At 38.0% G+C, this 20,928-nt stretch overlaps 2 protein-coding genes across 2 annotated transcripts; one reads left to right on the top strand and one right to left on the bottom strand.

Annotated features, from left to right (window-relative positions):
- Positions 1 to 4,867: 4,867 nt before the first annotated feature.
- On the bottom strand, positions 4,868 to 7,417 carry LOC117108236 (LYR motif-containing protein 1-like). Its single transcript, XM_033250196.1, has 4 exons — positions 7,136 to 7,417; positions 6,754 to 6,811; positions 6,248 to 6,279; positions 4,868 to 5,192 (listed from the first exon to the last, which is right to left on the bottom strand). The coding sequence occupies exons 1-4, from the start codon at positions 7,283 to 7,285 to the stop codon at positions 5,079 to 5,081; spliced, it is 354 nt and encodes a 117-aa protein (XP_033106087.1). The 5' UTR covers positions 7,286 to 7,417; the 3' UTR covers positions 4,868 to 5,078.
- A 176-nt stretch (positions 7,418 to 7,593) lies between these two features.
- On the top strand, positions 7,594 to 14,313 carry LOC117108233 (TGF-beta-activated kinase 1 and MAP3K7-binding protein 1-like). Its single transcript, XM_033250193.1, has 5 exons — positions 7,594 to 7,647; positions 7,889 to 8,014; positions 8,674 to 8,812; positions 9,547 to 9,772; positions 11,178 to 14,313. The coding sequence occupies exons 1-5, from the start codon at positions 7,594 to 7,596 to the stop codon at positions 11,950 to 11,952; spliced, it is 1,320 nt and encodes a 439-aa protein (XP_033106084.1). The 3' UTR covers positions 11,953 to 14,313.
- The last annotated feature ends 6,615 nt before the right edge of the window (positions 14,314 to 20,928 follow it).

Raw genomic sequence — 20,928 nt, 5'->3', positions numbered from 1 at the left:
GTCTGTCGACAACAGAGAGCGCTACCTGGCGTCGTAACGACACAACTGTGGTACTCTATATTGTATGTACTTCCCCCCCTGTCTGCATCTATAGGCCTAGTCTTTTCTTTGCAATGTTGTATTATACTATATATGAATACTCAGTATATTTCTGATCAGCAATCACGTATATAAGTATTTGTATTCTTAGTTTAAAAGTTGTTCTATTTTATAATTATATATTTTTTTTGTTAGTACAACTCAGCTTTTGTGTATTAAAAGTAATGTATATAAATGTATATATAAATAGGTTGTTTGTTTTGTATATAACACCCTGAATGCCTGGTTGGAATATGCCTGTGAATATGTTGTATAATCTGAACATGCTTTGTGAATGTACGTATGCAATCTTGTTCAAATGACAAAGAACATAGTGTGATGCATTACATCTTAAACATGCTACTGATAATAAAAAAAATAAGTGGTGCCTAGAGGTACAGTATGTACTGTACCATACTGTGTGCAGTGGACGCGAGCAAAAATAGTTTTTCTTTATTTTTTTTTGTTTTATTTATTTTTTTATTATTTTTTTGGCATGCTGTATTATACAGACCGCGGGCACCGCTTGCGACGCTGGCTAACTGCTACAATCGGTACTGCAGTTAATTTACCAATATATTTAAATGACGTAATACCTGTCTCTTATACACATCTAGATGTGTATAAGAGACAGATAAGAGACTGTTCTGGCGTGCAGTAACCAGTGATACTCAACTTGCTGCTCATATTAGTGATTCAATAAACAAGAACTTCTCACTACTCCCCAATGATTGTAAAGCGTACACCAACTTTATTATCATTACCAATAAAGTTGGAAATGAACTTCTACCACCCAAACTGGCCTGAGCTCCAGGAACAGTTGACTGTGCTCCGGTAGTTGCAGTTCGCAGAGCAACCCTGTGGGCTAGTACAAAAATGTCCAAGCGAATCAGATAAACCGCCACAGGACAATCAACAAATGTGAAGATGATCATTTAAACAACTTTCTCTCTTCATTTGAAAGTGCTAAACAATCAACAGAGACCAGGACTGCATGGAAAGAGCTGTCGGGAAAGAATACAAAAGGTACTGTTTTTGTTACCAGAGCAGATCGTCTTCAGACATGGAAAATTCGCTTCAAAAATCTTCTCAATGCCGATCCAGAACATCCCGTAGATGACACTCCCATTCAAAAGGTTTTCGAGACCCATCATGATGTAAAGTGTGACATATTCTCCACAGACGAAATAGATACAACACTCTAACACCAATAAAACTCTGTATGCCAACCTTCCACCAATAACCACTATAATACTTCGTCGTCGCCTGGCCTTGGTGGGACATGTGATGGGGCATTACCAAGCCGCTGGTCATGTCCTACTTTGGACACCTGTCGCCAATTCGTCGGGTAGGAGTCAGGACGTCCCAATATTACCTTAAAGAAAATCATTGAGGCTGAAACATCACTTTCACCATTTGAGCTCATATCTACTATGAGAGATAACGAAAACTGGAGGAAGAATATTGTGAATGCTTCACCAGTTCTGTAGGGATTGGAAGACCTAAGCAATGCCAGATGTATATATGGCTGTGTCTAGATGTATATATGGCTGGGTATAGATATGTGGCTGTGTCTAGATTTAAATATGGCTGAGGCTGGATGTACAGTATATAGCCCAATAATGCATATCCGCCAATCAATACACAGAAAGAGATCAGAGTGTTTATATTGGAAACATGCATAGAATGATACATTCGGCATGACTAAAACCACCACTATAACCATAACATTGTTTATATATATTTTTTTTTTTTACAGAGGAAGTGAAGAGACTTTGTCATGCACAATTTGGCAACATATTCTTCCTTGATTGATGATCATCGAATACAAGAATCTGCTATCTCAGATAATTTTGGTTGTGCAAGTAACAAGAAATGGCATGTGCCATTTTTGGCATGAGTGGTACTTTATACAAATTAAAGGACCACCTTGAAATGCAAATAAAGTCATTCAGCAGGCCTGTTGAAAAAGAGGGTTGCTATCATTTGGCCAACCCTTTTCAACTGAACCCCCTCTGATAAGACAGACTACCCACCACCCTTTGCATCAGAGACCCTAAAATAATCAATATTCTATTTATATGCTAGAATGCTTTACTCCAGGGGCTTCTCCTAAGCCCCGCCGGGGTACTTAGGTGCTCCCTAGACATGTAGCTCATAGGAACAACCACCCTCCTTAAGGAATTCTGGTTACGGGCCTGTGTAGGCCTTTTATTGTATCTGAAAATAATAATATTTAATTAGTATTAATAATATTTGGTGGATGGAAATATTGGACATGTATTAAGTAATTTATTATTGTATTTTGGTACTCAGGTACTTATACTAATTTTCTTTAGAGAATATATAAGTTTGTGGTCTCAAATATAAAATACACATTCAAAATAGAACTGTTGGTTAAGATTCCGGGGTTCAAATCCCAGGGGCGGATCCAGAGATGACCAAAAGGGGGAGGCGATTGAGAGACATTACAATAGGGGTCCCCACTTAATTGTTTTTTCGTCTGGAAATACTGTAACTTTTGAGGCAATCAATAATTTCTTCTTTTTTAATTTCTTTTTTGACTTTCCAAAAAGTGGGGGAAGTACCGGCTTGGCACCCCCCCTCCCCTCCCCTGAATCCTACAGTATACCAAGAATTTCCAAGCTGGATACACTGAAGGCTTACTCGGACAGCGCCATATGATGCAGCCGGATACAATTTGTTGTCGCTCTGGGTCTGTGAGAGTTAAACGCTGACATGTTAGGTCTGCTTCGGGGATAGTCGCATTGTAGAATATTTTTTATATTCTCATCATGATGACATAAAGAATGTTGCTGGCAATAAATCGCATAGGGCTGCCTCGTACAGTGCTGTCTTAATGACCTTAATAGGGAGATTAGATCAGCAACCAAAGGCTAATTATCCAGTGGTATGACTCAACAAATGAATATGAATAGTCATTTAAATTTGTGAATACACGGTTAGTGGTAGTGCCAGTGGAAGGACCCCCTCCTACTTTTTTCAGCGGGGGTTGTGGCTCAGCATTGTTGGAGAACAAGAAATTCTATGTAATTTTTACAGAATACAAGACCTTAAATTCAATTGGAAAAGCCCTTCAAAGTTAGCTCTTTGAATTACTGTAGTCAAAATTAGTCAATTATCCCATATGACCAAATTTCATAAATGAAATGCTTTTGTTTGAAATATGTCAAAAAGGGAATGATCATGAGGGTGCTGAGGTTGTTTTATTGTCAATGATGATTTGACCAATGAGACAAAAGTGCTTTAAACATGTTGACTTCAGGTGATTTATAAATCTGTAAATTTTCATTTCTTAAATTATTAAATACTGGTCACTGCAGTAAAAGATAATAATTAAAATATCCACTGTTGATTGAAGATTGTACTTATTGTATAGAACATATATCAATGATGCAAGTAATTGATATTATTTTGTGTAAATATTTATAAATGCATATGTTATTGTGCAATAATCATCTGTTAATGATGTTATTACTGTACATGTTTATGAAACTGGTAAAAAATAAATCACACTGTTAAAGAAGTTAATTTGGAAATTAAAAATACATAATAAAATTATCATATCAGTAGTAGAAATTCATTGTTTACAAAGGAAATATCAGTCTACACTAATGTCGCAATATAAATACTTTGTATGTGGGGGTCAGATATGTGGAGATTGCAGGAGAATGATAGAGTTGTGTTAGGCAAGACTTTTTTATACCTTGTTTCGCAAACTTATTTTTTTAAAGATCGTTAGAGGACGAAAACAAATTAAAATTATCTTATTATTTTGCCAAAAACATCCAGATGGAGGAGAAAATAAAAATTTATTGGTGAATGAAAACAATGTAGTTAAATGGGATGGTTAAATGCTTTAAATTTATATATTTAGGAAGAAATATACTCCCTATCTTGAGGTGCAAGGTTGTAGGTGGGTGATAGACATTAAGGAGCGTTCGATTGCACGATGATAATATAGGACGTAGAACGTAATGATGTCACTAAAAGTCCATGTGAGAACGTTAAGGCGACTTGGAACGCAATTTGGCCAAACCTACGTATGCAGAGAACGTAGGACGGCAGGTAGGACGATCACGCATGAGTGATTCCGTTCTAGCGTCACTTCGTCGCACATATCGAAAGCTCCCTAGTAAGTGTGTGTATTGCATTAGATTGGATTTATTCGGTGTAAACACCAAGGATAGTTCACGAAGGCCTAGAAGAAGATTTATATCCAGTGGGGTCCTTCTGGTGGTAATTGGGCAGTACACCGGCAGACAATCCCCTACTCTTTTCCGAAGAGTGTACAGTACTGTGTTCTTTAATGTGCACATGGGCCATAAATACACACGGGACCAACGGCTTAAACATCTCATCCTAAAGACGGTGTGCTATTATAACTTTCATTTTAGCCCTCAAGTTTAAACACAAGGAGAGGCAGTGATGGGAATTGAACTGGGGACCTAGAGATCTCCACGGTTCAGTGCACACACAGCGGCTACCACCAGATTAGATGACTGCTCTCTTGGTAGGTGCTCTCAAGCTACAGTAGGTCTCTGGGTAGGTGATAACATTAATAAACTCTAAATAATAAGAGTGGATTTTAAGGAGGAAGAAGTGGGTTAATAAGGGTGTGTGGAGGGCCATGAAATTGGCTTTAGACTGGGTGGAAACCCACCACATCTACATCTCTGAGGGTGTCGGATGGTGAATGTGGAATTCAAAACTGTGGAAAGAGAAGTTGACATGCAACTGATAATACATTAAAGCACAAAAAACATTGTTCCTTTTACGAAATTTAATGCATATGTCGCGTTAACAGCTACAGTATCTCTTCTTAATATTCTCTCTTGAGTGTATGAAAGTGTTACTTGACTGTTATAAAAGTGTTACACTGCTAGTTGAATATTGTTTTGGCCACATTGAAGTTGCGTAGCTTCATCGACAACATCCGATGGTTATAGACGATCACTACTCAATTTACGTTTATTGCTTCACGTCTCGTCATGGGAGTGCAAGTACACTGGCTTTGAAATTCGTCGCAATCTGTCTTGAGCTTTCTTGCCTTTGCTGACTGACAGTGGTAAGCCCTGATGTGGAATGTTTACCTATAAAAGGAAAAAAAAAACTTGTTTACGTTAACGTATTGCACACCTAACTATTTATATTTTTTTCTCGACCAACGTATCCCTACACGTACAACACGTTTCTCTTCATCTGTACATTTCATTATACCAAGTTACAACAACAGAATTGGGAGGTTTTTCATTTCTTTGTTATGCTTCTAAACTTTGGAATAATCTTCCAACTGACATTAGAGATATCTCAGATCCTAATCTTTTTAAACATGCACTCAAGACTTACTTGTTTGCCTAAGCCACTGTTTTGCTGCTCTTTCCGTTTGTGTTTTATCGTTGTAATCTGTTTATTTGTCTTTGTTGTTTGTGTGACTGTACTATTGTGATGCATGGGGTTCCTGAATAATGACTGATTTTATGCCTACCATCGTTTTCCTGAATTATACTGAGGCTTGTGCTTCATAACTGCAAGGGAAAGGCGCAATATAAATACCCAGTGCCACAGTACATCCTGCAAAGGACCAAAGGTCCATAAACGCAGGGTAACAGGGGCTATATGGATCGGTACAAGGCCGGGTATCCCCTACTCGTCTCAAATGATGTACTGGGTTCTTTATAGTGCAAAATGAGCCAATATTGTATACCCTGGGCCTACAGTTTATAATCCTTTCCGAGAAGACTTGTTCCACTACTAGAACCAAAGGCGAGTGTGCTATTTCAACCAGCGCCGATATTATGGCTGTAGCTAGGTTTTGGCGAACCTGCCTTAACCACTCGGCCATTCTACTCTGTGCACTTGAAAATGGTCTGTCTTCAGTGCACTTGAAAATGGTCTATGTGAAGGGGAACAATTAAGAATAGTATGGGGAGGGATAAGTGCTACATCACATGAAGTGGTCAACTAGTGTTAATAGAAAATGAAGTGAAAGAGGTTAATGAATGTGAGCCTGCAAAAAATACATGAATATAAAATTGGTAATTCTTAACATCATTTCTCATTCACTACCTATTCTCATTTGACCAGAAAAATTCAAATTCAAAGTAATAATAAAGTAGACGAAAAATAAAGTAGAATAAAATCTTACCGGTCTAGGAAATGGTGTACCGTAGTGTAGAGCTGGAAGTATAAAGAGATAAAGAAAGCTTCAAATTCCAAAAAACTTTAGACATACAATACAGCCATATAACATATAAAGATGAATATCTTTTTATATTTTTAGAAGCTAAAACTTCCTCACCAATTAATGATCATTTAAATACCTTCATAGTCTTACCATTAAATTTCTATCAGCATTTGGTTTTTTTAGGTGGCAGTATCATTATGCAAATTATAGAAATATTAACTTTTAATAAGAACAAATGGCATTAATACACATACATTCCATCTGTAGTGTTAGTATTTAAGGAGACCAAAGCGGTCCAACAGGGGATCTTAGAATTTCTGATGGAGAATCATGCAACAAGGGCTTCAATCAAGGTCCAAGGACATAGCACCTCATCCCCAGCCCCACCACTTGTGCTGCCATGCCATAAGCATGATTTATTAAAAAAATGATTGATAACTACACAACATTAAAAAAAATGATGATACCCATTTCCAGGCGAGTCTCAGCTTCTTGCGTACATAACCTGATCTCTTCTCCTGTCACCTGAAAAAATAAAAGATTTTAAATTTAATTTTTTTAAAAGTGTGTATATTTTTCCCTCAGACAATTATATAATTTGCCTTGATTACCTTTCTTGGTGTGTGCCCTCAGTCATTGACGGAATTATGTGTACAGTATAAATAAATAGGCATTCTACCGGCTAAATATCCATAACATTAAAAAAAAAAAAAATGTCAAATCTCAAACTATTAAGCCTAATCATGCTTAGTGCAAATTTTAGTAAGGAATACATGATTGTACTTCTGTAGGCTTAAGTCCAGTTAAAGGTATACAAGATTCAGCAGGGAGGTGCTGCCAAGAACTTACTCCCTTGTTCTTTCTAAACAGGGTCCTTGTTTCATCCCTTATGTAATTTCGTTCAGCAAATGTATCTTGTTTGTTTCCTGTGCTCGCTTTCCAGGTCATCGAAATTCTCAAAAGCTGGCGGTACAATGATAGCACTTTCGATCTGTTCATATTTAGATAGTTTATCTAGGAGCCTATGTCTTAAATTCACTACTTAGGATAATATAAAACAGTAGGCCTACATACAAAACCAATACTACGTTGTGTCTAATGTTTTGATGACATTTTGGACTGTACCATTTTAGAATGTGCTTTAAGTTTAAAGGTTAAAGTTCGCATAGGCCTAGGCCTAGTTTATTTTTGTGTGTGGGAAAGTTTTGGTGAAGTTTACGGTAGTTCGATTTTGTTTTACGACGAAACTATGATACTAAATTCTAATATTTATCAGGTATTTTTAGCAAGATAGGTATATGCACAATATGTCTACACCGCCGTTCCCAAGTCGTTGTCAGCGACCAGTTGTAGGACATCAGGTAGGTCAGGTTGTAGATTTTGCTAGGCTAGGCCTAGCTAGGCCTATTTGGCTGAAAAAGAAATCACGAATTGCAAGCAATTGTGTTATTCGATGATGCGGAGCAAATGCGCTCACTAGTGGCCATATTGGGTGGAGATATGTCTACCTGGGGCCTAGGCCTTAAGTCGAGGGTGTGATATGACATCATCATGCCAATATTGTATATGGGTGTGATATGACAAGATGTGTATAAGAGACAGGATATGGATGATGGAAAAATTAAGGGTGTCCTGCAAAAGGCATTCCTCAGTGTTGAACACCAGTCAAATGAGGCCATTGATGAGGCTCTGGCCGATAGGATAAGTGTTAAATTTCAGTTGCCAGAGGTACGTGTAACATCAATTAATGACGTATGTTCTGTGAAATATAACATAAAAATCATTAGCTGGAGCATTAGTGCGTTTGAAAAAAATGTTTTTATTCTTAATAATATTTATTACATATATTCTTAAAATGATACAAAACATTTCCAGTTTTAGAATGGATAATGATTAAAATTAGAGAGAGCAGCTTAGCTCAGTCGGTTAATCTGGTGGTAGCCACTGTGTGCGCTGAACCGTGAAGATCTCTAGGTCCCCGGTTCAATTCCCATCGCTGCGTCTCCTTATGTTTCAGGTAGAGGGCTGAAATACAAGTTACATAGCGCACCGTCTTTCGGATGAGACGTTTAAGCCGTTGGTCCCCTGTGCATTTATGGCCCATGTGCACGTTAAATAACGCAGTACACTCTTCAAAAAGAGTAGGGGGCTGTCTCCCGGTGTACTCCCCAATCAACACCAGAAGGACCCCACTGGAAATAAGTCTTCTAGAATATAAAACAATAAACAATAAACTGTGTTTGTTATACCAAAAAATCTAAGATTTGATTTGTTTAATTTTCTGTGGAATTTAATTTTATGACTTAACCACCTTGAAGGTTATTTCCTCTTCACTTGCCTGATTTTAGAGTGAAAGTGATAAGAAATATTATATTTTTCTTATATAGGGTCTCAAAGATTATGAATTAATCAACCAGTATCCAGATTTGGTTACCCGGTTGCAGCATCTTGATTCCCAGATTGCAGGAGGCACTACTGCTGTGGTTTGCCTCATCCATAAGGAGAAGCTATACCTGGGAAATGTTGGTGAGTCTTTACCCTGCTATTTTATCTTTTTCCTAGAGGCTCAAGGATTAAAGTTCATTTTATTAGTCATATGGAGAAAATATTTCTCCATGGTCAGTAGAGAACATGGTCCTGATGATGACATAATTAATGTCGAAATATTGAATCCCAACACGATGGCGTGTATTTCAATACTTGGAGTATGTATTATACTTTCTTATCTGAGATTAATCAGTGGACCTTTCGGTTTCAGTAGAGAATACAATACATGAAAATAAATGAAATTTGAAATTACATGTGGGTATGATTATGTCATGTCACATCTACATAATATGACATTATCATGCCCACGTAGGCAGATCACATTATTTTCTTTTGTATAAAATTTGATAGGAAAGGGTCAGAAGAGGAAATTGTTCCCCCCCCCCCACACACACACCTGTCGAGCAGGTCTGAAACCCCATTGTCCAACTAAAAATATTATTAGACCTTTTCAAATGATATTATTTTGATTGCCAATCCCTAATATTGTGGTTTAAAAGCAAAATTTTGGGCCGTACTATGTCATTAAAAACTTTTTTTCAATGAACCCAACTCATGATTTTATTCTGGGACCCTGACCGAGGCTGTTGTTGGCCCCTTAGTTCGGAACCCCCTGTCAGATTGGTCGAACCACCTGTTGGCAAGTTTCTAGAAGCACCACTGCATGTGTTCAGGTAACTAATCTCAGATCTACAACTTCACCTATTTTTCAGGAGACTCAAGGGCACTTTTAGTGACACGTGTCAACGGTAAACTGAATGTAAAGCAAATTAGCACAGACCACAATACTTCCAACGAAGACGAGTTGCTACGACTAAAACAGCTCGGACTTGATACTCAAAAATTGAGCAAAGGCAGGCAGCTTGGAGGCCATGAAAACACTCGCAGTTTAGGTGATTACTTCATGAAAGGTGGCTACAAGGAATTTGATATTTTAAGGTAAGAAGATTCAACTATCAGCAGTGGATGAAAGTTAAATGAAAATTGACTGTCTGTCTTTAAAATTAAAATTTGAGAGATGCTTCTGTGTTATTAAAGCTCAGTTGAAACTGAAAAATTACTGCTTTCCTCATACCTGTATATTGGTGTGATATGACATCATCATGCCCATAATATGTGGGTGTGATATGATATTATCATGCCAATACTGTATATCATCATCATAACCATACTGTACATGGGTGTGGTATGACATCTTATCCCCATATATGGTGACATCATCATACCTGTACTGTATATAGGTGTGATATGACATCATCATGCCCATATTGTACATGGGTGTGGTATGACATCATTATCCCATATGAGGCATGTTGTGGCAAAATGGCTAAGTTGTAGCAAAATTTGAAATTCAAGTTATTGGTATTTTCATATACCTGAGTATGTTATCTTTAAAATGACGGGTCATTCATTAAAATTGGACTTTTCAAGCCTAAGTTATTGAAAAGCGAAAATACGGCACTCTTAGAGTCAAGATAAACATGATTTTGAGTAATTGCCTTCCAAAGTTATTTGTTCATACATTGTTTAATAGAATTAACTATCTAAATACATTAAATAAACAATTTGTTGACCACTTCCAGAACTAATACTTTGGAACATGATTAATAAGACATTAAACTGTTGATCTATAGTGAAAAAAAAAATCGGATTTTTAGGCAATTTTTTGAGCTCCCATATTTTATAGCTCATTTACTCAATACTGGCCTGTGCGACAACTTAACCATTTCGCCACGACATGCCTCATATATGGTGACATCATCATACCCATACTATATATGGGTGTGATATGACATCATCATGCCAATACTCTATGTGGGTGTGATATGACATCATCATGCCCATACTGTACATGGGTGTGGTATGACATCATTATCCCCATATATGGTGACATCATCATACCCATATTGTATATGGGTGTGATATGACATCATCATGCCAATATTGTATATGGGTGTGATATGACATCTTCATGCCCATACTGTACATGGGTGTGGTGTGACATCATTATCCCCATATGTGGTGACATCATCATACCCATACTGTATATGGGTGTGATATGACATCATCATGCCCATACTGTACATGGGTGTGGTATGACATCATTATCCGTCCCCATATGACATCATCTAACCCATATGTGAGCAAATTACACACATTATTTGTCACATAAAACCTGGTAGTGTGAATAGAGAAGTAGATTTCTATAGCTAAATTGAGGGTGATGAACCTTGGTGGCATTGTTACATTTAACTCATCTGTTGTTTATAGTATTAACCATTCCAGCATACTTCTACCACACATATTTAAAAATTTAAGTCGCACTCTTTTAAATTGCTTTCAGTATGGCAATTGGAGAACCAGTGATTGCAGAGCCAGATGTAATTGGAGGGATCCCTCTTACCGGTGAATGTGGATTTTTATGTATGTTTACAAATGGACTTTATAAATCTTTAGAAGAAGCTACTGCAACAGCGCACGTCAACCATGATATTGCATATATGGTCGCTGCAGAGTTCAACATCCAATCAACGCTCAGTGGTGTTGCCCAGGGCGTCGTTGACAAAGTCTTGCGTATTCATCATGATACTTATTTACAGAACAATATTAGAGCAAAGTTTTGTGATAAGCGTGATGACATAACGCTCCTAGTGCGCAATTTTAATTTTCCGCTGGGGAATGCCTTGAAGCAGGTAGCAGCAACAAGTAGCTACAGACCAGTAACAGTGCCCTACAACGAGTCAAAAATTCAAGATCATCCACCAACCTTGTACATACCGTCGCCAGCGCCCCAGCCATCGGATACCACACCTACTCTTATGCCAGCTCCCACGTCACCAGTTTCTTCTTCACCCGTGTCGTCGCCCCAGGCAAGCACGATAGAATCACATGATAGCCTGCCTTCAGATCAGGACCGAAGCTCTTCACCAAGCACGCAGAACACAAATTCGTCTGGTGACAATGATTCAAAATCAAACATGGTTAGTTGCATAATTAACACAATATCTTCAAAAGAGGAGAGCGAAGAGGAGCCAGACGCTGATGGAATGATCAAACCATATGTAGATTTCACAGATTTCATTACAAAATATAATGCAGTTATAGCAAACCTAGAATAATTATGACACTCCATAAATGAACATAGCGTTTTGTTTGTTTTTTTTCAAAACCAAGGATTGGAAAGACACTAAACTTGGAAGTTATACTCTTAAAATTTATGTCAAAGGCATTCTTAGTGATATTTCATCTGCATTTTTTTTTTCTCTGTAAAAAAATTGTTGACTTGGATGGATCTATTAAGTATATTTTGATTGATTGATTAGTACCAAAGAACATAGGAGAATAATTTTGCACAGTTTGCATTAAACTGATGGAACATCCACCCTCCTACAATCGGGGGGCGATGTGATGGAGTGGAGAAACTAGTAGGAAACATAAAAATTTGAGAATGACCATTCTCAATTTCAATCGCGATGTCATTTCTGTCAGTTCTGACAAAAGGTGACATTGTTTCTGGCAGGAGTGTATAGTGGGCATGGCCGCAGGCTGCCCGAACGCTCAGAGAGGCTCCAGTGAGGAGAATCCAATTCAAAAATTTGGAAGCCTTATTTAATCAAATTTAGTCTCATAATCTGTGTAAATTACTTCGGATTTTCTTTTCTCCCTGAAGAATTGTGTTGAACTCCACAATGTGGGGAGTGAGGAGGTGGTAATAGCTCTTCTGAGTGACAGAAGTAGCCCTCCACCAAACAAAAAAGTGTTGTACTGTATGCCCATATATGGTCATGATATGCATATATATGGTCATGTCGTGATGTCATCATGGCCATAATAAGGCATGTCACATGCTTTTGTCAAATAGAATTTGATAGTATGGACAGGTCTTTACAAATGCTTCAGTATTTCTAGGTATGTCTTACATTTGCATATCCCAAGCAAGTCTACACATATTCTTAGTGTGCTATCCTCCTTCCAGTGAAGGACCTTTGCATTGGTGTATCTAGGAGTTTTGAAATTTGGGGGGGGGGGAGGCGAAGGTGAAAGTGAGGATCGATAATTAGGTGAGGAGATGCCAGCTCATAAAATAAATTGATTTGTAATGATTTTTAACTACTTCAGCATGGTGTTTCTTGGGGTATGAATGGGGGAGGGTGAGTATTTTGTTGGGGGATGTGCCACCCCCTACCCACCCTTAGATATGCCACTGTACCCTTGATGCTCTACAATCGAGTCTCTTTACAAGCTCTACCATTTGGGACCCCTCTTGTAACTAATCTTGTTTAGTAGAGAACAAATCAAAATTAGGATTTTAGGGGTCATATTTGACAAACATCTTGACTTCAGCAACCATATATCATCTGTATGCCGATCGGGTTACTTTCATCTTCGCTGTATCCGTTCCATTAGACCTTACATTTCATCTTCTGCTGCTGCTTCTCTTGTTCATGCTTTTATTTTATCCAAACTTGACTTTTGCAATGCATTGCTCAATGGTTTACCTGCTATTAGCATTAGACACCTTCAGAAACTTCAGAACTCTGCTGCTCGTGTTGTAACATTGTCTAAAAGGTTCACCCACATTACGCCAATTTTAAACATTCTTCACTGGCTTCCATCGAATCATTTTTAAAATTCTTCTTCTCACCCAAAAATCTCTCCATGGTCGTGCCCCACTTTATCTCTGTTCGCTTATTGACAAACTGGTTTCTTCCCGTTTTACTCGTTCTTCTCAATCCCTCAAACTTGTTACTCCACGAGTCAAGCATATTCGTACCGGTGAACGCTCTTTTTTTTTCTCTGCTCCTAAACTCTGGAACTCTCTGCCTCCTCAATTACGTATCATTTCTGATCTGCAATTATTCAAATCTACTCTTAAATCCTTCCTCTTCAAATAGTTCAACTTCTTTCTAACATCCTCCAGTGCCGGTGACAAGCCAGTTTTGTTTGCTTTAATAGGCGCTTTAAAAATGTGTATTATTATCATTATTATTATTATTATCTCCTTGTTCTTATAAATATAGTAATGCTGGGGAGTAGAGATGTAGATGTATACATATTCTATTCAATTAAAAAAATAACAATTCTAAACAAGGATTTAAAAGTTGGTATATTTATTATTTGGGACCCTTTATATTCCATATAACCAAGTCTTTTTGCTATGGTGTTTAAACAGTGGAGAGCTGATCAATTGTGATGCTCTGTAACAAAGTTTCTTATTGGCAGAGAGCTGATAATTTGGAATCACTAGGCTGGGAGAGTACTGTAGATTATAATTGGTGATTAAAAAAAACCAACCCTTGATATGAGTGTAATGTGGTTAATGTAATTAGGAGAGGGAGACATTATGTGAGCTACTGTACAGGTACCACCAAACTTCATCTTTATTTTATGTAGTTAAATTGGATGAAAGTGTCTATTGATGGTTTCTATGATCTTCGGGTATCTTAACCATTAAATTATTAAGATTATTTGCAAAACTATTTGTGTATTTAACATTTTGTTTGTGTACTGTATCATAACACACAGCTTGATTGATTTTTTAATGGATAGCAGAAACAGCTATGATTGCTGATTGCAGTTTTGTGGCTCCCTTATAACGGTTTAGGCTATGCACCAATGGGTCAGACACATCTGTGGTAGCACCAAGATTGGTTTGGGATGGGAGAGGGGGATGATCCTCGAAGAAAACGTAAATGGGCGTAGTGAGGTGGTTCACAGAAACCCTCATTTAGGGGTTTGAAAGACTTATTTAATCGAATTTGAAGCCTACCAATTTGTCAAAATTACATATTTCTTCAATGTCTCGCCAACAAAGTGTGCAATTTCGTAACGCCTGTTAGGTCTTTGGGGGAGGGGACCACCCTGTGACTACTACTTTACATACTACAGAGCCCTTAACATTAGAGGTGTAATGCCTGTGTGCTTTTCTGGGGCCTCTTCTACTGCTGTACTACCGTTAAGATCGATGGTTGTTTGATTCGGATTGGCCTTATCAGGGCCACTGACAGCGAACTTGGCCCGAGGGCAGCGACCTCAAGAGCGGGGTCTGGAGGCGGCGGATTCGCCTAGGCATCCAGCAGGATCCAGGGGTAAATCCTCTGTTGGGGGTTCAGGGGAGAGAAGCTCCGACATCTTATGTAATTAGATGCTGCCTAATTCGGACGATTAGAGACAGTAACCGAGAGTAGAATGTCTCCATCTTGAAAAAATCTTTTATGAAAATAGAATATGAATTCAGTCAGTCAATGTCATCCAAGAAATATAATTAAACCAACGACAAACGATAAAAATTGTTAAAAGTTAACGAACGAAAGTACAGTATTATTGATTTTAATTTTTTGACAAAAGCATGCATGTCCTATCTCCAAATTTGAGACCACCTTGGGATCTAAAAATTTGGAGTGAACGCATGACTAAATCAAATTAGATCTTGGTGTTAAAATATTGAAGATTATTATTTAGTTCATCTTTGGAAAATGGTTTCGCCAATTAGGGGTCTAAAATCGGAAAGCGGTATATATCTGATCATGACAAACATTTTCTTAGTGTATAAGGTACTAGATAGTTACTACATGAATTGACTATGATTGTCGTTTTTCTCAAATAAATTCATTTTTAATTGTTTTGTCCAGGGCCACTGACCACCACCCCCCCCCCCACAACTTCTCGGCGGTAGTGGTCTCTATCATCGTATCTTGTTTAAAAGCAACAAATAGTGATATCTACTTAAACTGTCCTCTTGATGATGACTACTAAAGTCGAAACGTTGAGTAAATCTCCTCACTTTTTTCTATATTGTGTCGCTTTTGTTTTATTTTATTTGAACATAGTCAGTGCACCCTTTCGTTAAACCATCTTTATATTAGTATTTTCAAAGAATATTAGTTATATGACCCTCAGAAAATCTCATCCAAAAGCCGTATAGGCCTACAATGGGGAACGGGAAAATAAATTGTTATCCGTCTCTGTAAAAGTTACATAGGTCTCCCTCCAATTAAAGACCACTTTTGGGACTGGGCTTTTGGTGGTCTAGAAGCAGCTTTGGTCTCTAATAAAATCCCTCTAATTGAAGACCGGCACTAAAAGTGGTCTTAAATATCACTATTTAGAAGGAAACTAAGAAATGACATAGTAAATGAAGACATCGTTTCATTCCAAGTGTTTTGAATGGGTTTCAGTCACTGTATGCTGTTATTACCATTTCTGGGTATTCACATATCAAGTCCTGTGCTCAAGCTTTCCGGCAAGGTGGGGGGGGGGGCACACCCCCATCGGGGAAGACTACAACCCCCCCCCCCTCTCTCGGTCAGGGGAAGAAATTAAATTTGTAGGAGAGTTTTTTTTTTAATTAAAAAATTACATTTTGTGTTAATTATGGGATTCATTACCTTGTACCTGCCGCAGTCCACCCAGGGAGAGCTGGTGCCACAACTGCAACCCATACGATTGTAATATACAATACGTCGCACATACGGTAGCACTGCTGGCACAAACAGTTTTTAATCCCTAAAAGTTGACAGCTTGGTATTGGCATATGCTAAAATTGTACTTTCGGCGCTCTTGATTTGATTTTTTCCCGGCGACCTTGTTGGAAATTCCCTGACAGTGGCGTAACGCCTATGCGCTCTCATGCGGCGGTCCGCAGGGCCCCGAAGGTGCCCTACTCATAGGCTCGATCTAGCACCTGACCAAAAAGGACTTTTTTGATAAATAAAACCATAATGTGTCTCTGAAATCGACTGTAGGGCATATCATATTATAATGATTAAAGAGAAGGGGGCCCGACGCCCCCCTCTCGGCCCGGGACCCCACAAAATATCATATTATCCAGTGGCGGAATAAAGAGTGTGTGGGAGGGGGAGCTGCCGGTCCGGGGCCCCACTAAATTTGTCAAAATATTTTTTAACTGGAGATAAAAAGAAATTATTCATAATTTTGTCTGTGAAGTGCTTTCAGGCCATCAAGCTGCCACAATCATAATTTTGTTTTTACCTCAGCCTCAACCATGGTGGGTCTGAGGTGGTATAGACTCTCCAACTTTGAAAATCCCTCCCTGGCCTCAATTTTCTGGATGCATATTATATCATTTATTCGTCGTTAAAAAAAATAGAATAACAATGTACACCTAAAAATCCCACGATGGAGTTGGTGATCGGGACCCAAAAAGGGCCCCCAGTTTCAGAAATACACAGGGCCCCCGGCCCCGTCGTTACGCCACTGTTCCCTGACAGGTGGTCCAGTGGTCCCCGACGTTCTTTGTCCCCCTGGACCCCGCTGGCTCCGCCCCTGTTTGCAATTCGCTTTTGGCCTTAGGAAATATCTGCGTTTGTAATGGGAAGGTAAGGCAGACTGCGAGCCTTGCACGGTCTGGACCAAACGCCAAGGAAAAAGAGACAGGCACTCCGGCCTATGAGCCCAGAGCTTCAGTTTTCGACCTTTACCTCACTACAGTAGAATTCAGTGTGACCACTGTAAAAAATCAAAATTCCAAGATTCAGTCTAAAAAATCCCAAAAGATTCGCAAAATATTAGTATATAGGCTTATATACATACAACTTCTTTTAAAAGTCAAATTTTAAAGCTTTCCCCCGTGAATTGCATTATTGTATCGAAATAGTGTCTAGATTTTCGAGACCAACTCGTTCGTTTTGATTCAACTGTATAATTTTCTGAAGTTGGGGAGTGGGGAGGTGGTGGTAGGGAATGCCTTATCTGAAATAAAAACATATACATAAAAAAAGACAGGGCAATTGCCTTTATTTTATTTGTATTATACAGAAAATATTCCAATGGCATAACTCATATTAGAAAAAAAGGCGTTTTTTTTTCTCGAAAATGACCACACCCTTTTATAAATGACCACGCCCCCTTCTTCATGGGAAGCTACTTTAACCGTGGATAGACAATATGAACATATTGCAGAAAAAAAGATGTTTCTTATATAAAAGAATATATTTGATGAGGGATCAAATTTCAGAAATTCGTCTTAATCACAAGTCCCATTTATATGGAAATTTGCTTAAAATATTTAATAAAAAAGATGGCCACGCCCCCTTTTTTAATTAGAAGCGCTACACAGTAGGCTAGGCAATCTAAACATCTTGCAAACAAGGGTTTTTCTTTTATAAATGAACATATGTGATGAGGGGATAAAATTGCAGAAATCACATCGTCACATGTTCTGTTCATATCCAAATTACCTTAAATGTGCCAAAAAAAAATTAGGGCCACGCCAGTTTTTTACTTGAGGCACTACATTTCCAATGGCATAACTCATATTAGAAAAAAGGCGTTTTTTTTTCTCGAAAATGACCACACCCTTTTATAAATGACCACGCCCCCTTCTTCATGGGAAGCTACTTTATCCGTGGATAGACAATATGAACATATTGCAGAAAAAAAAGATGTTTCTTATATAAAAGAATATATTTGATGAGGGATCAAATTTCAGAAATTCGTCTTAATCACAAGTCCCATTTATATGGAAATTTGCTTAAAATATTTAATAAAAAAGATGGCCACGCCCCCTTTTTTAATTAGAAGCGCTACACAGTAGGCTAGGCAATCTAAACATCTTGTAAACAAGGGTTTTTCTTTTATAAATGAACATATGTGATGAGGGGATAAAATTGCAGAAATCACATCGTCACATGTTCTGTTCATATCCAAATTACCTTAAATGTGCCAAAAAAAAATTAGGGCCACGCCCGTTTTTTACTTGAGGCACTACATTTCCGTTGTCTAGCTCCTAAGACATCTGAACATACTGCAAATAAGGGTTTTTCTCTTATAAATAAACACATATGATGAGGGGATAAAAATGCAAAAATCACACCTGTGGTGATATCCTCTTCATATGCAAAAGAGCTTAAATATGCAAAACAAAAAGGGGTTACGCCCCTTTTTAATTTAAAGCACTACTTTATAGTAGGCTAGACTATTTAACCGAGTATAAAGTTATGAATGAAGCAAATAAATTTGGGGTGTGTTCGTCCGAATTTTCTGCATCCCCCTTATACCTTCATGATTAAGCATGTAACATACCCACACAATGAAATGCACTCATAAAAGTGATGATTTATCTAATAGGCCTACGTTCACACAAATACAGGTTTTGTTCATACACGGCTGCTAACGGTTAACAGGATCCAGATTACAAACGTACTCTCACCCGTGCGTTCATACAAGAAATCCCCGATCCAGATACCAAGAAAATGGTGATCGGATCACTGGCCAAATAGGAAACTGGAAATTGGAAATGCGTACGTCTGATCGGTTGGTAGATAGATAAAACGCGCACAATTGCTAACCGATAGCGCTTGCTCCGTTAGCTTATCCGGATCCTGGTAACGGTTAGCGCTAACCGATCGGGCTTTCACACGGGTGCTACCGGTTAGCTCTCGATCTGGATACTAGGGCTCTCGTGTGAACCTGACCACAAATTTACAGTGGCGAATTTGAAATAGAGGGGGGCCCAAAGATGTACTTTCACAGATGGAGGGTCTCTCTGAAGAAGGTAAGAATATTTATGATTATGGCACATCTATAATCAAAATCTGAGTAGGATTTTCTTTTTTTCTCAATTCCCCCTAAGTTTTGAAAAATTTAGGGGGCGGCCGGCTGGGCCTTACCTTGAATCTGCCACTGATTAAAATTAAAATTTTGTGTGCAAAATATTAGGTGTGGCTATGTTCATACACGGCTGCTAATGGTTATTATTAGGATCCAGATTGCAAACACACGTGCTCACCCGTGCATTCATACTAGAAAATACCCGATCCAGATATCAAGACGATAACGGTGGAACTGGTCAATAGGAAACGGAACGGAAAAACGTACGTGTGAATGGCTAACCGAGTGCTTGCTAACTACCTTCGCACCGTTCGCTGAAGCGAAGGTCAGGGTGAGAAATAAATAATTATAAAATGTTGACCATTTTTTCCCACAATACCTTCACCTACTTTGAACTTATTGAAATACAAATTAACTAATTTAAATTCGGTTTAATTTCAGCGGCAGTGCCATAGGCCCATCTTATATTTTGCCAACAAAGGAAATGTAGCCAGTGTGTAATTCAACACTAAAATGACACTGTGAGTTTTTAGCATTTTTTTAAAGGTAATAACCAATCAGAGATTCACATGAACAACAAAACGAATGAAAATATATTTTCCTCAATTATACTGTTTTCAGCAATATCTTCTTTGTAGTCTCAAATATCTGTTCTTTTTTTCCTTTTTTTGTTGTTGTAGAAATGCGCCTTAGTCCTACTAATTTGTTTTAAACCCCAGGTCACATTAGCGTTAGGGGATTCCCCATGCAACAGCAGATTCGGGAACACAACCGGACCCTGTAAATATTTCAAAATTGTTTTTAAATATGGAGAAAAAAAATGAAAATTATATTCGAATTCTGAGAGTGCCATTTCCGGCTACCTAGAGGGTACATAATTTTCTTAAGTATAAATTTTGATTGCAAGTAATTAGGGACGGCTTGACCCGTATACCTTTCGTTGACGAAAATTTGCCTGACTACAACCCCTCAAATTTTATAAATAGTTATTTTATATTTATTTTAAACATTTTCAAAATCAATCTTAGGCTAATTACTAAATTTAAGGATTGGCAGTCAAAAAAAGTTAAAAGTTAAAGTGTACATAGACAATACAAAATCAAGTGCATGGTGGATTTTTGTTTAAATTTAATTACATCAAAAAGACATTAATAATTAGCCTAATTCGTATAATTTATAGGTATCAGTATATAATTATTTTTAAAAAAGTAATAAAATTGATAAAAAGTGGTCAGGCCAAAGCCGGTACTGCCGGTGCTGTTCCGACGGCCCTGACGTTAGTTACTTTAGGCATCAAGCTACTGTATGACTATAATTGTTGTATTTTCGAGGTCCAGAAATTGCTTCCACGATCACAATTGAATTATCATTATGTGAGGGCTATCATTGTTATTCCCCAACGAAACAATTCTCTTTTCCCTCGACAGATAAATATTACTCTTCTGGGAACCCGGAAATGGTCCTTCAACAATGGCGAGTCCAGGAAGTCGGAATAGATGGGAAGGGGGAGGGGGGGGGGGGGG

This window comes from Anneissia japonica, unplaced genomic scaffold (genome assembly GCF_011630105.1).
Source record: "Anneissia japonica isolate Jap-2015-1 unplaced genomic scaffold, ASM1163010v1 scaffold4723_len126649_cov178, whole genome shotgun sequence".
Lineage (NCBI taxonomy): Eukaryota > Metazoa > Echinodermata > Crinoidea > Comatulida > Comatulidae > Anneissia > Anneissia japonica.
The sequence above is the reverse complement of the archived record's forward strand: the minus strand, read 5'-3'. Positions and strand labels throughout refer to the sequence as shown.